The sequence below is a fragment of the Copadichromis virginalis genome, linkage group LG5 (assembly GCF_057382275.1).
Source record: "Copadichromis virginalis isolate Kocher_CV1m ecotype Utaka linkage group LG5, C_Virginalis_male_GT1.1, whole genome shotgun sequence".
NCBI lineage: Eukaryota > Metazoa > Chordata > Actinopteri > Cichliformes > Cichlidae > Copadichromis > Copadichromis virginalis.
Genome location: NC_140622.1, coordinates 39,441,041 through 39,464,025, shown reverse-complemented (window position 1 = coordinate 39,464,025; position 22,985 = coordinate 39,441,041). Strand labels below are relative to the sequence as shown.

Genomic DNA, 22,985 nt, shown 5'->3' with positions numbered 1-22,985 from the left:
CTACAGAATGCGTGACAGTGTGTTTGACAAAATCATGGTAAATGGTCTGTATTTGTATAGCGCTTTACTTGTCCCTAAGGACCCCAAAGCGCTTTACACATTCAGTCATCCACACATTCACACACTGGTGATGGCAGCTACATTGTAGCCACAGCCACCCTGGGGCGCACTGACAGAGGTGAGGCTGCCGGACACTGACGCCACCGGGCCCTCTGACCACCACCAGTAGGCAACGGGTGAAGTGTCTTGCCCAAGGACACAACGACCGTCCACTGCCTAACTATAATCTCAGTTGAGGTCAGCAGGGCCCCACTACCACTGTATACAGTTTGAGTACAGCACCACTTCCCCCTCCTGAGTTGTCTGACAGTTTGCCAGAATTACTTTGAGGATGACCAAAAATCATGTTTCATAGTTTCAAACCACATATATAGTGATTTTACACATTTCTGAACATTATAAACTTTTATAAACTAAAATCAACTTCTTTTTTATTATTTATTTTATTTTATTTTTATTTTCAGTTGTTGCAGACAGGACATACATAGCTGGGGGACAGGAAAGGGAGAAAGAAAGAAAAACAGAGGGGAAGAGGGACAGTGAGAAAGGGCACTGAAAAAGAAAAAAAATCTCCGGGATCACCTGTTGAGAGAAAAATAAGAGAAAACAAGCAAAAACAGAGAGAAGCACAATAAACACAACACAAAAAAAAAAAAAAAAAAAAAAAAAAAAAAGTTCATTTCCTCAAATGGTCTGATACTCTTTCATTATACCTGTTCAAACACATTTGTATCTATTCTTATGGGCTTGGAGACCACTTATTCTTAAACCCTCTTACAAAAGGGTTGGATGAATGCTGCTGTTTGTTAGGCCAATTCAAAGGTCAGAGTCGGGTAATACCGCCTCATTGCTGGCTTTGAATAAAAAACAAAACAAAACAAAAAAAACAAAACAAAAAAACACAACACCATCGCATTAATCCAGCTAAGTGTAAATAACATTAAATACTAAATACTGAATGTTGTTGTGCAGCATGCAGGACTGACAATGCGCTTTGAGGTAGCAGCCAGGAAAGGTGTAGTTTGTGTCTATGAACAATGAACACTAGTGTGGGCACCTGTGTGGATCAGTGAGCCTGTATTCAAAAGGTCTCTCCATGTAACGATCTGCTAGAGGGTGTAGGGAGCCATGGCCCTGTCCCCCAGGGGATAAAGCAGGCATGGAGGAGATCCAGGCCCCAGACATCCAGAGGCCTCGGAGTGCGAGAGCCCAAGGAGGACCACGGGAGGGGCATCCTTGCCACCCTCATGGGAAGAGCGGAGGAGATCCCCAGACAAGGGGTCACCCAGCAGCCACGGAGCAGAAGCCAAGGGGGCTTCAGTGGCATGCCCGCGGGCTCTGCCAGCAGCCAGCTGTGCCAGAGTGAACCAAGCTGCAGGCCTGGAGGCCGGAGGCCTGAGGGCCCCCCACCCCCCGAGAGGAGGCCCGACCGAGCCACAGGTGCCCAGCCCCACCAAGTAGCCACTGGGAGTGAGCCGGTACATACCTGAGTGCCTAACCCTGGACACCAAGAACCACCAACACACCCAGCCACCGGCAGGGAGTGTGGTGAGGGGAGATAGACCTCCATACTTTGGAGGGCCTGAAATCTTCCCAGATAGGTGTAGTCAGCAGTTTATCGGCAGCTGAGACGAAGAGGTTGGATAAACTCATCAGGAAGGCCAGCTCTGTTCTGGGATGCACCCTGGACCCAGTGCAGGTGGTGGGAGACAGAAGGACTGTGGCCAAAATAACATCTCTGATGGACAGAGTCTCCCACCCCATGCATGTAAATGTTGGTGAACTGCAGAGCTGCTTCAGTGACAGACTGCTGCATCCAGATTTGAGATGGTAAACTGCTGCATGGAGGAGCGTTTCTGCAGGTCCTTCCTCCCTGCAGCTGTCAGACTGTGCAATCAGAACTGCTCCCAACAAACATAGATGTTTACATCAGTGCTGTAACTACAATAAGTTAATCAACTGATTCGCACTACAACCTGGTTTGCCTCTTACCGGTAGTTATTTTTATTTAATTTAATAACTGTACAGTACTCTCTGTATATAGTAACCATTGTCCTTAATGTAAATATGTAAGAAAAATTGTGTTATGTGTCCTGTGTACTGTTTGTTTGTATATGTGTCTTTTTGGCTGCTGTTACAACCAAATTTCCCCTTGTGGGACAATTAAAGGATTATTCTATTCTATTCTAGTCTAAGACCCCACCTGACATATAGACACAGACAAACAGGCACACAGACACAAACGTGCATTCCCACCCTCATGCACACATACACAAATACTCAAATGCCTCCCCTGCACCATGGTGACACACCTTCACCCCAAGCCATGTGTGGGTGCGTGTGATGGAGCAGGAAGAGGGAGGTGGTCAGGGATGGGGAGGAAAGGAATGGAGGGGCAAGCAGCCCCTCCTTCGGGTAACCCCCCCTGCTGACCCCAGTAGGCAAACCTTGCCCTCTGGAACCCACCAAGGCAAGGGGGCCCAGGTCCATCCAGACCGGGGCCCACGGCAGCAGCACCGCCAAGCCCCACAGGACCCGGAGCAGCCCACATGACTCCACCGCAGAGGAAACTGTACCCACCCCATAATTTCAATCATCTCCCAGACAACACAATAGACACCCAGGTTAAGTTTATTATCCAACTCTCCTATATCTCACCCCCACCTGGAGAGTGAACTTCTGCAAGGATGAAACAACCTCCCTGCCAGTTGAAGAGCCCCCCCCAGTTTGGCCAATGCACCAGAGGCCCCCTGCTCAGGGCTAAGCCGCCCAGCACCCACCTTGGCGACACACCAATGAGGACCGAAACCCCCAAGGCCCAGCCAAAGTCCCAGCACGGAGGTGGAGCACCCCAGAACCTCAAGCCCCCACGTCCACCCCAGATCCAGCCAGGCTACCAGGCCAGTAACCTTTGTCCAACAAGCACACTAAAGGGGTGGTTGGAATGTTACATTTCAGCAGTGCTGGGAAGGTTACTTTTAAATGTATTCCACTACAGATTACAGATTACATGCCCCAAAATGTATTTTGTAACGTATTCCATTACGTTACTCAATGAGTGTAACGTATTCTGAATACTTTGGATTACTTAATATATTATCATGCTTATTCAAACATTAACTGGAGTACTTACTTATTTTTATAATTACTTTTAGCAACTTAAAAACTTAATTTTGTGCAAACCAAACTTCTTTTTTAATAAGAAAATTTAAATCTACACTTTCTGATTTTTCATTTATCTATAAAAGGGCATTTCAGTGATTTTACACATGAAGTATGCAGGTCCTCATCAGAAGCAGTTTTGTAAGGTCTAAATACAGTCAGAGTGAAGTCAGTCAATGTGAGAAGCTGCGACAGAAAGTCAAATTTGAAGCCTTTTAAGTTTAGTCTTCCTGTTATCATTTCTTGTTTCCTTTATTGTTCATGCTCCCTTTCCATTCCTGTCAGTTTCGCTTCTTCCCTCCTTTATAATTGTCTAACCTCACCCTCATTAATACAAAATGTGCTGAATTATTTTTCACTAAATATACTTATCCTTCAGTGGTGAGATCGTCTTTGAACTGTAGACATTCCTTCATGACTTATCTGACTCACTCCTGGACTTAGTACTTTCTGCCTGTACCTCATCTGTTTTGTTCACCTTGGTGAATACCTACCTCAAGATTATAAATAAACATTAAAATTTTTGACTTTACCTTGGGATGCTCCCTCCGGCTCTTCTGTGAAAACAATACAAAAACAGTTTTATTACTCAAATATAACAGAGATAGATCCATAAATCTCAAAAGATGGCATGAATTAGAGGAAATTGAAGGTGAAACTAAATATGAAAATGGTGACCATTCATGGGCAAACATACAAGGAAATTATCTTGAGGGCTCATAAAAAATTAAACATAATTAAACCTGCCACATCTTGTTGGCGAGTGAGTCGGGACTTTAATCAGGACCCAATGTGGGCCCACAATGGGTCCTGATTTGTGCCTGTTTCTGTTTGGTGCGGGCTACTGACACTATGAGAGGAATTGACTATGACATATCATTCATTAAGCAAATATATAAGGTTGTTTTCTTTCCTGTGCGGAATATCTGTGAAAATTAGAAATATATTTTTCTCTGAGTGAAGCTGAAAAAGTTGTTCATGCATTTATTACTTCAAGGCTGAACTACTGTAATTCATTATTCTGAGGTCATTCTAAAATTTCCCTAAACGGCCTTTGGTTAGTTTGTGCTATTTACTTGATTGTTCGGTTTTGTTGGGCAACTTGAAGTGACTGTTGTTGTGATTCGGTGATATATAAATAAACATGAATTAAATGGTATTGTGGCACAGCAGCAACAGAAAGAGAATCTTGCTGAAGATCAAGCCGGCAATGAAGGAAATGGCTACATAAAAACAACGCAGTGGTCCCCAAGTCTGACGCAAACCCACAAACTAAGCAGCAGGTAAATTCTCGCATTGATATCCACCTTTTTTGTAGCATTTATGTCTAATATTAATTACGTCGCGGGGCGCGGGACACTCGGACACGTTGCTTTAACGACAACCACGCAGGCTACGTAGTACTGCATTGTAATGGAAAACGAGTTGATCTGAGTTGAGTCGTGGCAATCCGATCTGAATAAGTACCAATAAAGCAGACAGACTCGACATCCCCAGCAAGCTGAGGGGGAAAAGACGGGGGTGATGGAGTACATCTTCAACCTGAGCCTGAGGCTAGGGAGAGTTCCACAGCTCTGGAAAATCTCTTGTGTGGTACCAGTGCCAAAGACCCCATGTCCCAAGGACCTCAACAACTATAGGCCGTTGGCTCTGACATCCCACCTAATGAAGACCCTGGAGTGGCTGGTCCTAGCTCAGCTTCGTTGCCTGGTGAGCTCATCACTGGACCCACTTCAGTTTGCCTACCAACCTGGCATTGGAGCGGATGATGCCGTCATCCACCTCCTACATCGTTCCCTCTCTCACCTGGGACTGCTGGGAGCACTGTGAGAATCATGTTCTTTGATTTCTCCAGTGCCTTCAACACTATTCTTCCCACGGTCCTGAAGGACAAGCTTGAGAACTCAGGAGTGGACCATCACCTCACTACCTGGATTTTGGACTACCTCACTGACCGACCACAGTATGTGAGGACTCAGGGCTGTGTGTCGGACAGGGTCGTCTGCAGTACGGGGGCCGCACAGGGAACAGTTCTGGCTCCGTTCCTCTTCACCATCTACATTGCAGACTTCTCCCGGTCGCTGAAGTTCTGCCTTTAAAGTTGCCTCGAGCCCAGCACGCTCCGGAAGATAGACAGGGCAAGGTTTTGGAACTGGGTAAGTTGTTTTGTTAACGTGTGTGTGTGTGGCGGGAGGTAAGTTGGTCAGCTAAAGCGGTCTGTTGTGTAGTGGTCTGTTAACTGTCTTAATTAGGTTGTGTTTTTCTAACTCTTCACCATCCCCAAAATGGTTGACACAGCTGCTAGTGTACAGGTGTCTAGAGGCTCGTTTGTGAGCAATAACATTCACCTGGTTCCAGACTTCTGTGAATCCAGTGTTCACAGCTTTTTCAGTGTGTTCGAACGCCTGGCAACTGCACTGCAGTGGCCTCAAGATGTGTGGGGGGTGATGTTGCTGTGTCGGTTGACAGGTAAGGCTCAAGAAGCTTGTTCTGGTCTGTCTAGGCAGGACGGCCTGGTTTATGGAAAGATCAAAAGTGCCGTCCTCCAAGCCTATGAACTGGTACCTGAGGCCTATAGGCAGCATTTTCGAGGGTTGGAGTTGGCGCAGGGACAGTCCTATCTTGACTTCGCCAGGGAGAAGGCGAGGCTCTTTGATAGGTGGTGTGCAGCAAGCCAGGTTAATGATGTGGGGTCCATACGTGAGCTTATGCTGGTGGAGGATTTTAAAAACTCTGTTCCTAAATCTGTGGCCCTTTATTTAAGTGAACAGAGGGCTACAACTTTACAGCAAGCTGCCACCCTGGCAGATGAGTTTAAGCTGACTCATAAAGCAAGTGCTGTCGGACAGGATATCCATCTGCACTATAGCGCATCCTGGACAGCAGGGGTGTCACTAGGTTTTAAGGACAGGGGGGGCTTAGCCCCCAAGAGATGCACACGACATGAACGAACGTAGTGAATGAGCACAAAATTTCACAAACAGAAAACAAAGACTGAGAAATTGTTTTCCTACTTTTTTGGACAGATTAAACATCCTAGGCCACCAATAGATCTATTGTTTTATTTCAGTCTGCTTTATAATACAGTACAACAAAAAAACAGAGGAAATGTGTTTGCTGCATCAATAACAAGAAAAAAACTGAAAATAAAAAAGTACATTTTTCTGGCTGCAATCACCAGTTACTTGGTGGGTGGAAGCATCAAAGAATGACGTCTGTTTTTAAGAGTGGCAAATCGGTCAATCACTCTGTTGTGACTCAGATGCTGAAGCGTGTCTTTTTCAATAGACATGACTGCAAGACTGTGAAGTCTTTTCTGACCCATTGTTTGACGCAGCCAGGAGTGCAGCCGACGCAGTGCACTAAAGGACCGTTCGCACGAGCAGCTGCTGACAGGCACTGTTAGGGCAACTTGGATGGTTGCCTTCAGAGAGGGAAACATGTCTGAATCAAAGAGGTTGTACACAGACAACATATTTTTGGGTGGACATCCAGCCTCTGTTTTCCGGGTAAGAAAGTTTCTGGCCACCAGAACCTCCTCTTTTTTCAGGTCAAGTCTGTAGTGCTTTGCAAGTTCATTCAAGTGTGGTTCACTCAAGAAGTTCTCAGATTTAGGACTGCATGCCTGGACGCCTTTTAGCAGCCCTGCATCTACACTGCAAAATCTTTGATCAAGCTCGCCAACCATCCGATCCACACAAGGGAAAAGTAACTCTCTTTTCAATGTGTCTGAGTTGTTCAATTCAGTGCGTGAACCCACAGTTGCCTCCAGGACAAAATCCTCCATTTTCCTCTGTTTGTGCCTTGTCTTGGCACCTGGTTCAGGGATACTGTGGGTGTTACACAGGGCCTTGGTTTTCTCATACAGCTCTGTAGCAAATGCATCTGAGTGTTTGCCTTTAAGTGTGTCACACACAGCTTGTTTGCAGATAAAAGCTTCTGCCAGGTCTAAAGTCTCTTTCTGCAGGAATTTGTGGAGTCCTTCGGTTACAGACAGAATCGACTGAAACATCAGTAGTGCATAGACTGCTGAGAACTTGTAGAGCTTTGCTCTGAGACCAACAGCTATGGGGGATCCAATTGCAGATAGGCACTCCAAAATGGCAGGCAATGTCTCAAGAACTGCACTGATTGATCGCAACTGACATGCCCAGCGAGTGTTTGAAAGTTGCACAAGCTCAGTTTTTGTCAATCCAAGCTTTGCCTGAGTCTCCATGAACTTATGATGATTGACTAGGGAGGTGCTGAAGAAAGAATACACACACTCCAACAAGCTGAAAAGCTCTGGGACAGCCTTGCAAGTATTGCACAAAACCAGGTTGAGTTGATGAGCATAACAATGCACATAGATAGCCTCAGGATGGAGCCTTCTAAAATGTGCTTGTACACCTCCAGTGGAGCCACTCATAACGGCTGCACCATCATGTTTGTGCTACACACTTAAGCTCTGCAAGACCATAGTTTTGGATCTGCTGCTGAATCTCATTTGCAATGGACTGGGCATCAAATGATTTTATCTCTGCAAGTGCAAGGAAACGCTCCTTCACTGCCCCCTCTGACACGTACCTGACACAAACAGCTAACTGCTCTGCCTTTTTATCCCTTGCCTCATCCACCATGATGGAATAGACTTTAGACTTTGTCATTTCAGATACAATGACACTAGTAACTTCCTGGGCACAACAGTCAATCATGTCATTCTGGGATGTTGGTGAGATATACTGTGCATTTGATGGGGGATTATGTTTTTGAAGAAAAGGATCAAACTCCTTCAAAAGCTCCATGCACGCAAGAAAATTCCCTCTGTTTGGGCTGTCTTCACCTTCATCATGACCACGAAAAGGGAGTCCCTGTCTCCCTAACATAGAGGTGACTGCAACAATTCGTCTGAGATACTCTCTTCTTTCAACTATCTCACTCACATTTGCAGTTGCGATCATCTGTGCAACGTTTCCCTGTTTGTTAGTTCCCTGGTAGCTTTTCCATGTAACAACACTGTCCTTATGTGTTTGTGCCATCTCATGCTTGCCAAAGATGACTAAAGCTTTCTTCCAGTTCTTGCAACCGTTACTGACCAAACTATCATGTTTGATGTTTTTGCCAAACACTCTACATGGGAAGCAGAAAGCTGCATTCTGGTTGACTGAATATTCTAACCAGTTGTGCTTTTCAAACCAGCTGTGGTTAAATGCTCGCTTCTGTGTACCAAAAGTATCATGTGGATAGCTCTTCAGCTTCACCTGTCTGGGCCCTGTGTCTTTGTCACCTAAATCAAACCCTGTAGTAGAATGAGTTGCTGCAGCTGCTTCATCATTTTCCCTCTCTTGGCCTGTTTGCTCTCCTCTCTCTGTAATAACTTGATCTTCCTCTGCCTCTCGATCTATTTGCTGCAGCTCCTCTGTCTCTCCTTGCTCTCTCTGACTTGAACTTGCCTGTTGACCTTTTTCTCCCTCAGCCACTCCTTCTGCCTCACCCTTCAAGATACATTAAAACATACTGAATTGTAATGTAAATTGCTAATATCATGACTTCTGCTCCCGCTCCACAGTAATTTGTTGCTCCCAAATATTTTGAAGTTACAAACATTATATTTTGAGCACGCATGTGACTAAAATGGTTGCAATTTAAAGCCCTGAAAAATATTACTAAATTACTTGAATTGAAGTAATATTAAAATAGAACCCTCAAAAATATGTGAGTCAGGCTAATTTGACTTATATACATATCTCTCTCTTTGCTCTCTCCACTTTCTAACCTTGACTCTCCTAAATAAAAGCTCAAGTTAAACAGGTCTTATATGTTGTACCGTGACTGAAATGTTTCATATTTCATATCCATATTGAGTCCCATAAAATTCTAATCAGACTGTCTGCATCACAAATGACTCCATCCTTTGACTCACCTCTCCAGCAGACGTCTCTCCCCTCTGCCTCTCTGTGCTCCTCTGCCCTGACTCCTACAGGTTAATGGGGATGGAGTGATTATTATTATTTCCACTGATGATGACCATACCTGAATGAGCTCAGCTGGATTTTTCAGAGCTAAAACGAGTGACAGAAATTAACATTATGCTAACAATTTAACTTAGTGCGCTAGCCAGGTTTTTATTTACAAAATGGGGAGCACCTGGTTCATTATTTACATGGGACTCTGCTGTTAGCTGGAGCTAACTAATTGTTACTACCAGCCAGTGATGAAGACTTACTTTCTTGAAAAACTTGCGTATATCCATGATTTCTTGCCGTTTGCCACATGCACGCTAGTGTTTCTGCAGGTGTATACGAGCGGAGTGTAAAGTAGCAGTGAAAACGAGGACTGGATTTTCAGTCATGTGGATGTCCCCTGTGAACAACTGGAAGGGATTGGATAACGAAGCACTGACGCTACCTTAACAATGTAAAGCGAAAGGGACCAACCGAGTTATGATCATATTTGTGTGAATAGCGACAGGTTTATATTATTATTTCTTTAAACTCATATTCCTGCATCTTTATATTGAATTTGTCTGCAAGTTCTGTAAAAAAAAATCGAATAAGTTAAAAAAAAAAAAAAAAAAAAAAAACCCACCAAATTATTTAGGGGGGCTTAAGAATATTTTAGGGGGGCTTAAGAATATTTTAGGGAGGCTTCAGCACCCCTAAAATAGGCCTAACGACGCCACTGCTGGACAGGTAAGAGTGGGCCAGCTAATAAGGAAAATGCAGTTATGGTTTTAAGACCTAGGCCCAAACTGTGTTTTTTCTGTCACAAGCCTGGCCATGTGGTTGCCAATTGTGTCAAACTGGCACTCAAACAGAAAGCCCACTCAACACGAAAGGGGCCTGTTTTGAGAACAGTCAGTCGTGGCTCTCAAACTGACAAGCTTGCCAGGCCTACTAAAAGGCTAAACCTGGAGCACAGTTGCTCGGTAGCACCCCGTAATCAGTGTACGAGGCCAACTAACCCTGAGCTGCCGCTGGTTGATCCTTTCTCCGGTTCATGTTCAAGTTATAAGCTGAAAACTAGTTCAAAGAGCACTTCAAAGTATATGTTGTGGTTACAGAGTCAAAAGTATTAATACAGACTCACACACACACCCACTAGGCTTTGGTTAAATCTCCCTTAGCAAGTTGCACCCTGAGCAGACCATTTTGGTAGCCATCTTCGAACTTCTGCCATAATTCTGGCTGGATATTTGATTACTCTTTTTGTCAGAATTAGCAGAATTCATTCTAATTGGTTGGTTTCCTGACACGGACCGAACTTTTATTGGTAATACACAAATTTTTAATAGGCTTCAAGTTGGGACTTTGGCAAAGCTGTTTCTGAAGCTTAATGCTAGCCCACTTTATCCACTCTAAAACCATTTTTATGCTTGTTTGAGATCATCATGTTAGAACATCCAATGTGTCCAAGTTTCAACTGTGTAGCTCTTGATGTGAGGTGAAGTTAAAGAATCTGGAGGTAGTCTTCCTTCATTATTTAATGATGAAGGCACCACATAATTACAGAAACTCAAAAATAATTTGAAAATTGTGCACCCAAAGTTGTTATAGATGCATGCTGCACAGTCATTTCACCCTAGGAAACAAATATATAACTTTAATACTGTAATTGTATGCATTTATTTATGTGTAGATAGATGTATATACCTTACAAATTGATCATTTATAAGGTAATCTAAACATAATTTATTTACTGAGTACACTTTTAATCTCTCGTGACCTGACATTATGCGTTTATGATTTATGTATTTATTTTTCCTCTTTTTATCCAGACTAGTCTTTGCATGCAGTCTTAGCACATATACATATTAAACTCCCCCCCCCCAACACACGCACACAGACCTAATTAAATTCAATTGTTGCAGGGAAAAAATGTCACTCACTGTTCACAAAGGTCTCGGTAGAACTCCGATGCCAGATTCCCTTCTGTGTAGAGACACAGCGATAGAGTCCAGATTTGGACACAGTAGTTTTGAGGGTGATATAGAAGCGATCTCCTTTTGGTGCAGCCACTGGCTCCTCAGATAGAAGTGTTTGATTAGCACTATCCATCCACTCTACTGTGGGTTTTGGGAAAGCACCATCAACATCACACTGGAGAAGACCATTTTGATTAAGCTGTCTGACTATTGGCTTTGGAGCTGCCCCTGTGAACACATCGGATAAGAATAATGGAAACATCTGACATGCTCTGTACTAGAAGAGGCAAAGTTGGTCTGAGAGTGTGCAAGACATTACTGAGAGCCTTTTATGGGACAGTGATTGTCACTGCAATATTTTGAGGTTGTATGACAGGAATATTGCTGCGAATAGACTGGTGAGAAGGGCCAACTCTGTCCTGGCCAGTCCCATAGACTCCATAGAGAACATGTGTGAGAATGTTAGCCAAACAAGGTCAACATAACAACTAAAGAGATGAAATTGTTTTAAGATTGATTAAGTAAAGATTAAACTCATGATGCCTTAATGTAAAACATCAGCTGCAACACAGTGACAACTTGCAAATCAACAGGAGAAAAATTTCACCTCTCTTAAGACTGTACAGTCCCTATTTATAGCTGACAATACATACATTATCATACACCCAGACATACAAGGATGATAAAATCTATCATGCCATCAGAGTCAGGACTCACCTGGGATTTTTTCATCTGTTCTGTCCTTTAACCTTTTATAATGCGGAGGTTGTATGCGACCCAAGTTCACATGTAAAAATTAATAAATAAATATAATTTAAATTTTCATAGCGATCGGAAATAGCGATACGTACATTATTTCAAAGCTCGGATATTCGTCTATCTGCGGATTAAAGAATCTCAATAAAAAATTTACGACAGAAAAATGGATGCGTGTTAACTTACGTCAGTAAATGGCAAATAACTTTCATGCTAACCTGTCGCATCACCGTTGAGAAACCGTTTATTGGACGGAAAACAGTCTTTCAAAGACAAAAAGTGGCTTGTTGTAGAAAACAAAACTCCAACGATTAACCTTCGTTTATTTAAATTCAACCGGGAGTAAAATTATATTTAAAAAGTTGAATTAATCTGCTCTTTGATTTTCATCGAAGTTACACAAACCCCTAAAACAGCGACATTAAATTAAACTTTAAAGTATTGAAAAAAAACATGTCCAATGAAGTTCAGTATCTCTGAAATCGGTAAACGCCCACGTACAAATTTTAATCAATCAGCATCTTTTTACAGCGTAAAATGACGTAATTACGAGACTTTTATTCCAATAAACCAATCAGAGAAAAGCACCCTTATGCCAGCCACATGGCAGTTTAATTGACAGCTACTTCCATCCAACAGGCACTCAGTGCTGTAATAACGGTCCGAATTTGAAGCCGGGAAAATCACCTGTCTGACCATATATGGAAGTTAATGTAGTTTGCCCGTCTGTCGCGCCGGAACGAAAACAAAGCAGAGGAAACTATTTTATCCGTCCAAAAAAGTCACGATAAAAATCTAATAAATGAGTATATCTTTATTTAAATGTTTAGATACAAAGTTTTATGGTTGAGTCTAGCATTTAGGAATATTTTAGGTGCATAAAAAACAGAATTCAACATTGTTGTTTCTAAAATTTAATTGATTTTTTGCGGAGTTTTGTACGGATTTGCTAGAGGTTATCTGATTTGCATTTTCAATGCACTCTAAATTATCTTAGAGCCACTTCTGTCTACTATTATGAAACTTGGTACATTTATTGTGGAAAAAATGATGGTGAAATCCTGTGAATTTCAACCTCCTAGCCCTCATATTGAATGATTAACTATCTTTAATTTATGAAAAAAGAGGTTTAAAACAACAAGGCCTCCGTCATTTCCTGTAAAATCCTCAAACAAATGACCTGTGTTAGAGCTAAAGATAAAACAAATAAACTACATTAAACATCACATAATTTACGTCACAGTGATACAACCAGCATCTATCTGCCATTTATTATCTGGAAATTATTAACAAGGTTAAACTGGTAGTTACAGAGTTTCAGAAATACATATGACTGTGAGAGGCCCCAACAGGTTAATATGGGCTCTAAAAGGAAAAATAAAAACAGACATGTTAGAGATTATTGCTGGTTTTAACTCAGTCAAGTAAAGCTGAATAAAAGATAATCAGGATTGTTAGGTTGTTATATTACACATAATTTTTATAATGATCTAAAAAGACTCTACATGTAGAGAAGAAACTGCTTCATGGTCTTGGATGGATTATAATTACCCAGAAAATATAATAAACACCATGTTTATTCTGACATATGAAAAAAAAAATTAATTATAGTTGAATTTATTGACATTAATTTAGTTTTTTTTTAATTGAAATCTCTATAGACAGAAGGCCTATACGACCAACATGCATATAGAAAAGTCATTGTTTTGTTAACAAAAGATTTCAAAAGATGGAACACTGGTAGAAGTGCATTCTGACTGTTGCACTGGTGAATAATGTTAGATAATGTTTAAATAATGTTGCATCACTCACCAACAATAAGCTCAATGTGGAATATTTTTTCTGGCTGGATATGTGGAAATTCACAGGTATAGTTTCCGCTGTCAGCCACCTTAGTGTTTTCAATTCTTATGGAGGCGTTGCCGTGCTCCAGTTCTTCAGGAAAATGTGAAACTCGACCTTTGAACTGCTCTGCTTGATTTGGAGGGCCCTTATTATGAAGAGTACCATGATCATACATAAACACCTGCAGCCTATCCTTGTCTTTTCTCCAGTCAAAGAGCATTGGCTTAATGTTCATGTTGTTGAGGGAGCAGCTTAAAAGTGCATTGCCATCTTCCTTCACAATCACACGTGAGCCTAAAAGAGAAAACATGAATTAAACATGAAAATTAGAATATATGATCAGAAATACAGGTGTAAAATACCTGCATACATGGTATTACATGAAAAGACACTGCACAAGAACCTAAGAAAAAAGTAGAAAATAGATTTGCGTTGAATAATTATTTCAAAATGTGGTAAAACAGTTATTTGGACTGGTCAGTTAAGCAAAAGTCATAATGCTTTTTAAGAAACAGTAAAAACTGTTTCTTAAAAAGCTGACAGGGACTATAAAAAAAATAGAGCATATTTCTCCTGTTTTGGCTTCCTTCCGTTGGCTCCCTGTTGAATCCAGAATTTAACTTAAAATCCTGCTCCTCACATAAGTCTTCAATAATTAGGTCCCATCGTATCTTATTTGTTGTTCTTAGAGTATTTAAAAGTAGAATGGGAGGCAGAGCCTTCAGTTTTCAGGCCCCTCTTCTGTGGAACCAGCTTCCAGTTTGGATTCAGGAGACAGACACTATCTCTACTTTCAAGATCAGTCTTCAAACTTTCCTTTTTGCTAAAGCATATAGTTAGGGCTGGACCAGGTGACCCTGAATCCTCCCTTAGTTATGCTGCAATAGGTGTAGGCTGCCGGGGGATTCCCATGATGCACTGGATGTTTTTATTCTTCAGCCGCTATGTGTTTATACATCACTTTGCATTTAATTATTAGTTATTATTAATCAATGGCTCTCTGAACATGGTGGTAAAGGCTGCGGAGGTGGAGTGCAGAGGGCCGTTAACAAGGTCAGGTGTTCGTCAGCCCCCTATCAGAGCCTATATGGATGACCTCACCATTACAACATCATCAGTTCCCGGGTGTAGGTGGATCTTGCAAGGTCTTGAGAGACTCATCTCATGGGCAAGGATGAGTTTTAAACCTTCCAAGTCAAGATCGATGGTACTGAAGAAGGGCAAGGTGACGGACAAGTTCCGGTTCTCAATTTCAGGAACCATTATTCCATCCATAACGGAACAACCAGTTAAGAGCTTGGGGAAACTCTTTGACTCCAGCCTGAAAGACTCTACTGCTATCCAGAAGGCAAATGAGGAGCTGGGAGCGTGGCTTATTAAGGTGGATAAGTCCGGCTTGCCTGGAAGATTTAAAGCCTGGATCTACCAGCATTCCATCCTGCCCCGAATCCTGTGGCCCTTGCTTGTCTATACAGTTCCAATAACTACTGTGGAATCCCTTGAAAGAAAAATCAGTGGCTTTCTTCGTAAGTGGCTGGGACTTCCCCGCAGTCTCACCAGCGCTGCCTTGTATGGGACAAGCAACAGCGTGCAGTTACCCTTCAGTGGTCTCACAGAAGAGTTCAAGGTGGCTCGCACACGAGAAGCCCTACAGTACAGAGATTCTAAAGACTGCAAGGTGGCATCAGCAGGCATTGAGGTAAGGACAGGAAGAAAGTGGAAGGCTGAGAAGGCAGTTGAGGTGGCGGAGTCACGCCTAAGGCAGAAAACACTAATGGGGGTCTTAGCAACAGGGGGAGCAGGCTTGGGGTACATCCCAAAGGCCCAGGTCAGCAGGGCACAGGGAAAGGAGAGACACCAGCTACTCCAGGAAGAGGTCCGAGCAGGTGTGGAGGAGGAGCGAGTAAGCAGAGCTGTAGGCCTTAAGCGGCAGGGAGCATGGACAAGGTGGGAGAGCACCTTGCAGCGCAAGGTCACCTGGGCAAACATCATGCAGGCAGACTTCCACCGGATCCGATTCCTAGTGCAGGCAGTATACGACACTCTGCCAAGCCCAGCAAACCTCCATTTGTGGGGAAAGAGCGAGACACCTGCCTGTCCCCTGTGCTCTGGAAGAGGGACCCTAGAACACCTCCTTAGCAGCTGCCCAAGGGCCCTGGCCGATGGTCGGTATCGTTGGCGGCACGACCAGGTGCTCAGAGTAGTTGCTGAAAAGATTGCCTCTGCAATCAGCATCAGCAAGCATCATCATGCTCCGAGGAAGGCAATCTCTTTTATTAAGGCTGGAGAGAAACCCCAGGGGCGCCCACATTTGACAACTGGCCTTCTCAACACAGCCTCTGATTGGCAGCTACAGGCTGACCTGGGTAAACAACTAAAGTTTCCTCAGAACATTGCAGAAACATCACTCCGGCCAGACTTGATAATTATTTCTGAGGCCTCAAAACAGCTGATCATGCTGGAACTCACAGTGCCCTGGGAAGAGCGGATTGAGGAGGCTAATGAAAGGAAACGAGGAAAGTACCAGGAACTAGTGCAAGAGTGCAGGGGAAGGGGCTGGAAGACTTTCTATGAGCCCATAGAAGTGGGTTGTAGGGGCTTTGCAGGACGATCACTCTGCAAAGTTCTAGGCCGGCTGGGCGTGGCTGGGGCAGCCAAGAAGAGGGCCATCCAGGCTGTGAGTGAAGCGGCAGAGAAAGCCACAAGGTGGCTGTGGATTAAGAGGGCTGATCCGTGGGTAGCTACTGGTACGCAAGTCGGGGCCTGATCACCCCCGGCTGGGTCGCCTGGGCGAGGGTGTATGATGTTGTGAGACCCGAAACACCTGATGACCCTAGGATACATCACTGAAGATGCGTACCAGTGCATCCAGGAGATGTGTCTTTATAATACATCACTTTGCATTTAATTATTAGTTATTATTAATCAATGGCTCTCTTTCGTAGCATGTCTTTGTCGGAGTGGAATTTAATCAAATGGAATTGACACATCCATACATTCAATTAAATATTTTAGTAAGTGGTGCTGAAGGTCCTATGTCTGTGTAGAAAAGACACTGAAAGAAAGACAAGAGATGAAAGAATAATGTCTCAAATTTTGTTAACCACACTTGTAACAATTATCTGTTTGGCATGTCACCCGCACTGACCTGTGTAAGCTTCCACTTGTTTTACATGGCCTGACGAGTTGAAACATTTATGGATTAGTTCTATTTACCTTAAGACTCGGCCCTCATCTCTCCTCCACTCGCACACTGAGCACCGGCTCCCCACAGGGCTGTGTGCTGAGCCCCCTCTTGTATTCTCTCTACACCCACGACTGCAGTTCAACCCACAACAACACTCTCATCATCAAGTTTGCTGATGACACCACGGTAGTCGGACTCATCTCGAAGGGAGACGAGGCAGAGAGGAAGTCCTGAAGCTGGCAGCATGGTTTTCAGAAAACAACCTGGCACTGAACACTAAGAAAACCAAAGAGCTCATTGTTGACTTCAGGAGACACAGCACCGACTTGGCCCCCCTCTACATCAACAGGGAGTGTGTGGAGAGGGTCCACACTTTCCGGTTCCTTGGTGTCCTCATCTCTGCTGACATCTCCTGGACAGGAAACATCTCAGCGGTCATCAAGAAGGCCCAACAGCGGCTGCACTTCCTGAGAGTCCTCAGGAAGTACAAGCTGAACTCCAACCTGCTGCTGACCTTCTACCGCTCGTCCATTGAGAGCCTGCTAACCTACTGCATCACGGTATGGTACGGCAGCTGCACCAAAGCAGATAGAGTGAGGCTTCAGAGTGTGGTCAAGACAGCACAAAAGATCATCGGCTGCCCTCTCCCCTCCCTGATGGACATTTATTCCTCCCGCTGCCTCAGCAGAGCAGCAAACATTATCAAGGACAGCTCCCACCCTGGCTTCAACATGTTCAGCCTGCTTCCCTCAGGGAAGCGCTACAGGTGCATCAACACAAAAACCCACAGACTCAAAAACAGTTTCTTCCCCAAAGCGATAACCACCCTGAACTCACACATGCACAGATAACACAGCCCCCCACTTCCCACTTCCTCTATGGACCACCACTGTGCAATACCAATTCCATGTGCAACAGCTCAACTGTATATACATAACACTATTTATTACATATTACTTACGGCTTGCATATTGTACATTTATATATATATATATATATATATATATATATATATATATATATATATATATATATATATATATATATATATATATATATATATATATATATGTTTTTCCCTATGTTAATACTGTCCATATGTACATAGCGCTGCAGAACTGTACCCCCCCCCCCAGCATGTTTACACTGAGTAGGAGATGCTCTGTATCTCATTGTACAACTGTATAGTGACAATAAAGGCATTCTATTCTATTCTATTCTATTCTATTCTATTCTATTAAGACTTTAATGTGATGACAAATTACAGTACATCTCTAATCTCTGCATCTTCCTGGTTTGTGTTTGAATCCAAGCACCTGTTTTTGAAAAAACACGCCTCAGCTGACTTGGTAGCATTTACTTTCTGTTAATGATGATGTTCGGAGCATTTGTGTTGTTTTCAGCCTCTGTTAGGCACTTGTATGTAGCACATGTTCTCTCTTAGCATTTATCAGACAATCATCCTTTTACTGAGACAAGTGTGACCACACAAACAGGTATTACTGCCAGAGTAAAAAAGACTGTGCAGGGGTGACAGAGAAAAAAGGAAAGTGAAAAAACAAAATATTCTTAGAATCAGATGTGTACTTACAGGACACAGCACACTTTAACTGAACAAGGTAAAACTTTAATTTCTTGTTCAGTGTGATTAACTACAGCAGTTACCACAACGCTGCATGGAAAGATTGTGAATTTATGCTTTGGTGTAAAGATGTTCATATTTAAGTAAAAAAGAAACACAGATGTTGGCCCTGATCTTAATAATATTGTGGGCTCAAAAAAGTTGCTTAGCCAGATAAAAGGGATTTATTACATATTTCTGTGGCAAACATTTATTTTTATTTCTACTAGATGAAATACTAGTAATTCAGCTAGCAACAGTCATGGTAAAATGCTTTACTAATAAGACAGAGAATTAGAAAAACAACCTGTTTGTGACTTTTTTACCAGCTGAGACTGAACTCTCAAAACTCTGTCAGTTTGAAGCTGCACATCGGAGTCAGTAACAGCCTCATGTTAATGGGTCACACAGTGTTTTAACTCTGACTGTAGAAAACCTCAGGAAATGGAATTCTAGTTGCATCAGGTTTTTATGGTTCAAAGTACTGAACCCCAAAAGATTAAAAAGTTTGTTAATGATGTTTTCTGCACAATTTTGGAAAATAGATAACATATCATATAGATAAACATATGTTAATGAAGATAAACTTTCAAATACTGTGATTTATTTCAAACATTTATTGATAATCTTATATGAAGAATGATATTTGAGTCTCTGCATTTCAATAAAATGTGTACTACTTTATCTTTGTAAGTTTTCTGCATACATGATATGGTTGACCCCTCTAAGATTTCATAACACTATAGATCCTTTAAAAAGGTTAATGTAGTGGGCACAAACAAAATTTATATTCAATCAGAAACAAATGTCACATATTCGATGTCTTAAAAAGGAAAGAAAATAGATCTGTGTTTGCAGGAAGCAGCGTAGTAACCGCTGGTTAAGAAGCCACACCTGAGAATAAAATGACGAAATAATGAGGATCTCTAATAAATAATCGTAAATAATAACTAGAATGCTTTCATGCATTCAGATGCTGCACATTTATCTGCTCTGTCTTTATTTCAACACTAAAATGCGGCTGCTTTAACAGCTGATGTCACAGGTGTAGATGCCGCAGTCATCCACCCACTAAAGCAGCAGCCTGAAAAGCGTGAAAGCTGCATCCGCTGCTGTGAAACGTGACTGCGCCTGCACACATGATCGGTCTAAATCAATGAGTTTCTTACCGGATTCAGCACCAAACGTCAGTCCGGACAAAGTCAGGAAACAGCAGAACAGAAGTGGTGGAAGCTCCATGTCTGCAGAAACCCTCTGAGGATCAAATACGGTAACTATTCAGCGTAACCAAGATCAGAGCCACTCCTCTCCTCTCAGCACTGACGCAGTAAAGCAAAAAACAAAACACAGTTTCAGTTTCTAATGTCTTAAAGTAGTCAGCCATAACTGCACTTCCGGAGTAATCTGACTTTTAGAGTCAACTTAAAATTGAAAAAAACAAATAAATAAATCCATAAAAAACAGAAAAGGTCCTAGTAAATTTCTGCCAGGACAGTTTAAAAAAAAATAAATAAATAAATTAAAAAAAAAAAAAAAAAAAAAAAAATATATATATATATATATATATATTATTATTATTATTATTATTATTATTATTATTATTATTATTATTACGATGAAAGTACACTGACTTTTCCGGAAAATTCCATCTTGTCATAAAATGACTAAACTGCTAACACATGAACAAAATAACTCACAACCTTTAAATTCAGAGCATTTTTATTTTCCTTTAAATCAGTTTGTCCTCACGTAAATGTGTTTACATGCATTCACGTGGCTCCAAAGTTTTTCTTCAAACAGGAAACCTGACAAATATTGACAAAAATAACATTTAACAATATCCAGTCTTTACAATACAACGTGCATTGAGACAAGATTTGTTGCCTTTTAAGTGAAGCTATGAATAAACAGATTTAATGAGCCCCCCTCAAGAAGGTGTTCCTGAAAGTTGAGTTTATTGAACAAAACAGATTGATGACCACAGTCCTCTCAGCACAAGGCTGACAGGACATTTTCCCATATAATAAATAAATAAAACACTGTATAAAATATTAAAATAGATTAGGACTGATTACTATATCAAATTTAAAGATAAAAATGCATTTACTGGATTTTTTTTTGTCAGCTCTTCCTTTTCAAAGACAGTGAGGAGCAAAGTACAATTAGAAGTGCTTGTTCTGATGAAGACTTTTAAACTGTAAACAGCAGCTAAGTGAATAAGGATCTAAGTCCACACTCCTCCAGCAATGGCTTAAACACCATTGTTGAAAATCCTCAGTGCGCACCTTTTTCTCCGATCTGCTCAAGATGCTCTCAGCTGTTTAACTTTAGTTAGAGGAGAGAGGTTTGACATATTTCACAACCATTAAATGTTAAAGACGCCTCTGAAAATGAGGTCATGGTTACTTCCCAAGCAAGTGTGTAGATGTGTGCACACACGTGTTCTTGGTACCTCTCTTCATGTACCAGTGTGATAAAGTCCTGAATGCAGCCTTCAATCTGCATGTAAGTCCATCGAGTTCCATCTGGGCTTTAAAGAAAATACACTTAGCTTTTCTTGCATTTTCAGAGTTGTTCAGTTCATAAAGGAATTTCAGCAGTCTTGGTGAACACGTTATAGTTTTGGCCATGTCAGCCATTAAGCCTGGTCAGAATTTATTCTGAGTAAAACGAGGAACAAAAAGTTCCTCCCTGAGCAGTGAGTCCATGAATCTTCTTGTTTTTTTGTTTTTGTTTGTTTGTTTTAGGGGGTGGGGGGTGGGGGGGGGGGGGTGTATTGCTGTTGTTTTCCCTTAAGCTAAAAATAAAATGAATTAAACTACAACGTTTAATATTAAGAATTTAATAGTCTTGTATACTTCACCTGTCACAGCCAGCAAGATAGAACAGTGTTTTGGTCAGATCTGCTGTGGATTATCATTATTAACTTTCCTATAATACATGTAGAGTTGAATTCTTTTTTTTTTTTTTTTTTTTTTTTTTTTTTTTCTAAATGACATCAGAAACAGCAGTATGCGACATTACGTGATGGCAGAGCTTCAGTTCATCCTTTGTCTTTTTTTTTTTTTTTTTTTTTTTTTGTAGAGTTGAATTCACATAATAGCATTCAGCTGAAATACAAGCAGATTATATTCAAAATAACATGCATACTATGAAAAACTAAAGTTAAACTCACCTTGTTATTTTATAGAAGGCGGCGATTAGGCTTTTTCTTTCTTAGTTTTCTTGGTTTCTGTCTCTTTGCCTCCCTTGGGTTCCTTGTGTCACATCTAGTGAAGTTATGTTTTTATGTCTGTTCTTCCCCGGTTCCAGTGTCATGTCCACCTCTCAGCGTGTGTCTTATTCTTCCTGTTTTACTTTGACAGTCTCCCATCTGTTGCTCAGTGTTTTCAGTTTCTCGTTGTGTGTGATTACTCCCAGCTATGCTCTCCCCCTGTGTCTCATTCCCTCTGTCTTTCTTTGGCTCTGTCCCAATCCAGCAACCTATTACGTCACAGTGACGTGATGACAGCTGTCCCAATCGGATACTCCAAAATTCCTCAAATTTGAAGTGTGGACCAGTGTAGACTTCGTGGTCGCATATATCCCACAATTCGTAGCACGGCGGTGGGTGTAAATAGTAAATGGCCTGTATTTGTATAGCGCTTTACTAGTCCCTAAGGACCCCAAAGCGCTTTACATATCCAGTCATCCACCCATTCACACACTGGTGATGGCAGCTACATTGTAGCCACAGCCACCCTGGGGCGCACTGACAGAGGCGAGGCTGCCGGACACTGGCGCCACCGGTCCCTCTGACCACCACCAGTAGGCAACGGGTGAAGTGTCTTGCCCAAGGACACAACGACCGAGACTGTCAGAGCCGGGGCTCGAACCGGCAACCTTCTGATTACAAGACAAACTGCCAACTCTTGAGCCACAATCGCCCCTGTGGATAACTAAAGTCAGTAATATATCCACAAACACAACAAGCTGAAAGTCAGTGATGCTGCTCGGTTTGCAGTCCTGTTTGGTTTTTCCAATGTAGAGATCTGGGCATCCCTTGCTACACTGTCCAGTAACAATATGTGGCTAAGTTTGTGTTTGTGATGAACCAGTTTGTGTCTGAGTGTATTGCTGGGTCTGAGGTAAACTGGGATGTCGTGCTTGGGGAAAACCCTCCTGAGTTTTTCTGATAAACCTGCTAAACATGGGATGTTAAATATAATCACTTCACTGAGTTCTTTTGATTCTTCATAGGCATCCGATGGAAGACAAGACTGCTCAGTAGACCATTTCAGACATGTTCTTTTTATTCTCTTACACAATTACTTCTAGAAGGGAGATGCGTCCTGCATGACACGTTGCAGCAGATCTCAAATTGGTGATGTGCCCCTAAGAGTTTTATTAAAGAAGCTCTCTCACTTTAGTCTAAACAACAGTGTCTCAGTAACTTCCCACTAGCGATGGTC

General features: G+C 42.1%; 1 protein-coding gene across 3 annotated transcripts in view; it reads right to left on the bottom strand.

Moving 5' to 3' along the window:
• The window catches only part of LOC146710369 (butyrophilin-like protein 1), an 85,794-nt gene that overhangs the window by 3,951 nt on the left and 58,858 nt on the right, over window positions 1-22,985 (bottom strand). The window contains exons 3-5 of one of the 3 annotated variants that reach the window (XM_085457777.1): window positions 11,090-11,353; window positions 9,125-9,178; window positions 7,654-8,696 (exon numbers count right to left, since the gene is read on the bottom strand). In XM_085457777.1, the coding sequence (XP_085313903.1) occupies window positions 8,692-8,696; window positions 9,125-9,178; window positions 11,090-11,353 (323 nt within the window). In that variant the 3' untranslated portion in view covers window positions 7,654-8,691. Of the gene's footprint in view, window positions 1-3,755; window positions 3,780-7,653; window positions 9,179-11,089; window positions 11,354-22,985 lie in introns of those variants that run through there. The other 2 variants (XM_085457775.1, XM_085457774.1) reach the window with 2 other exon arrangements.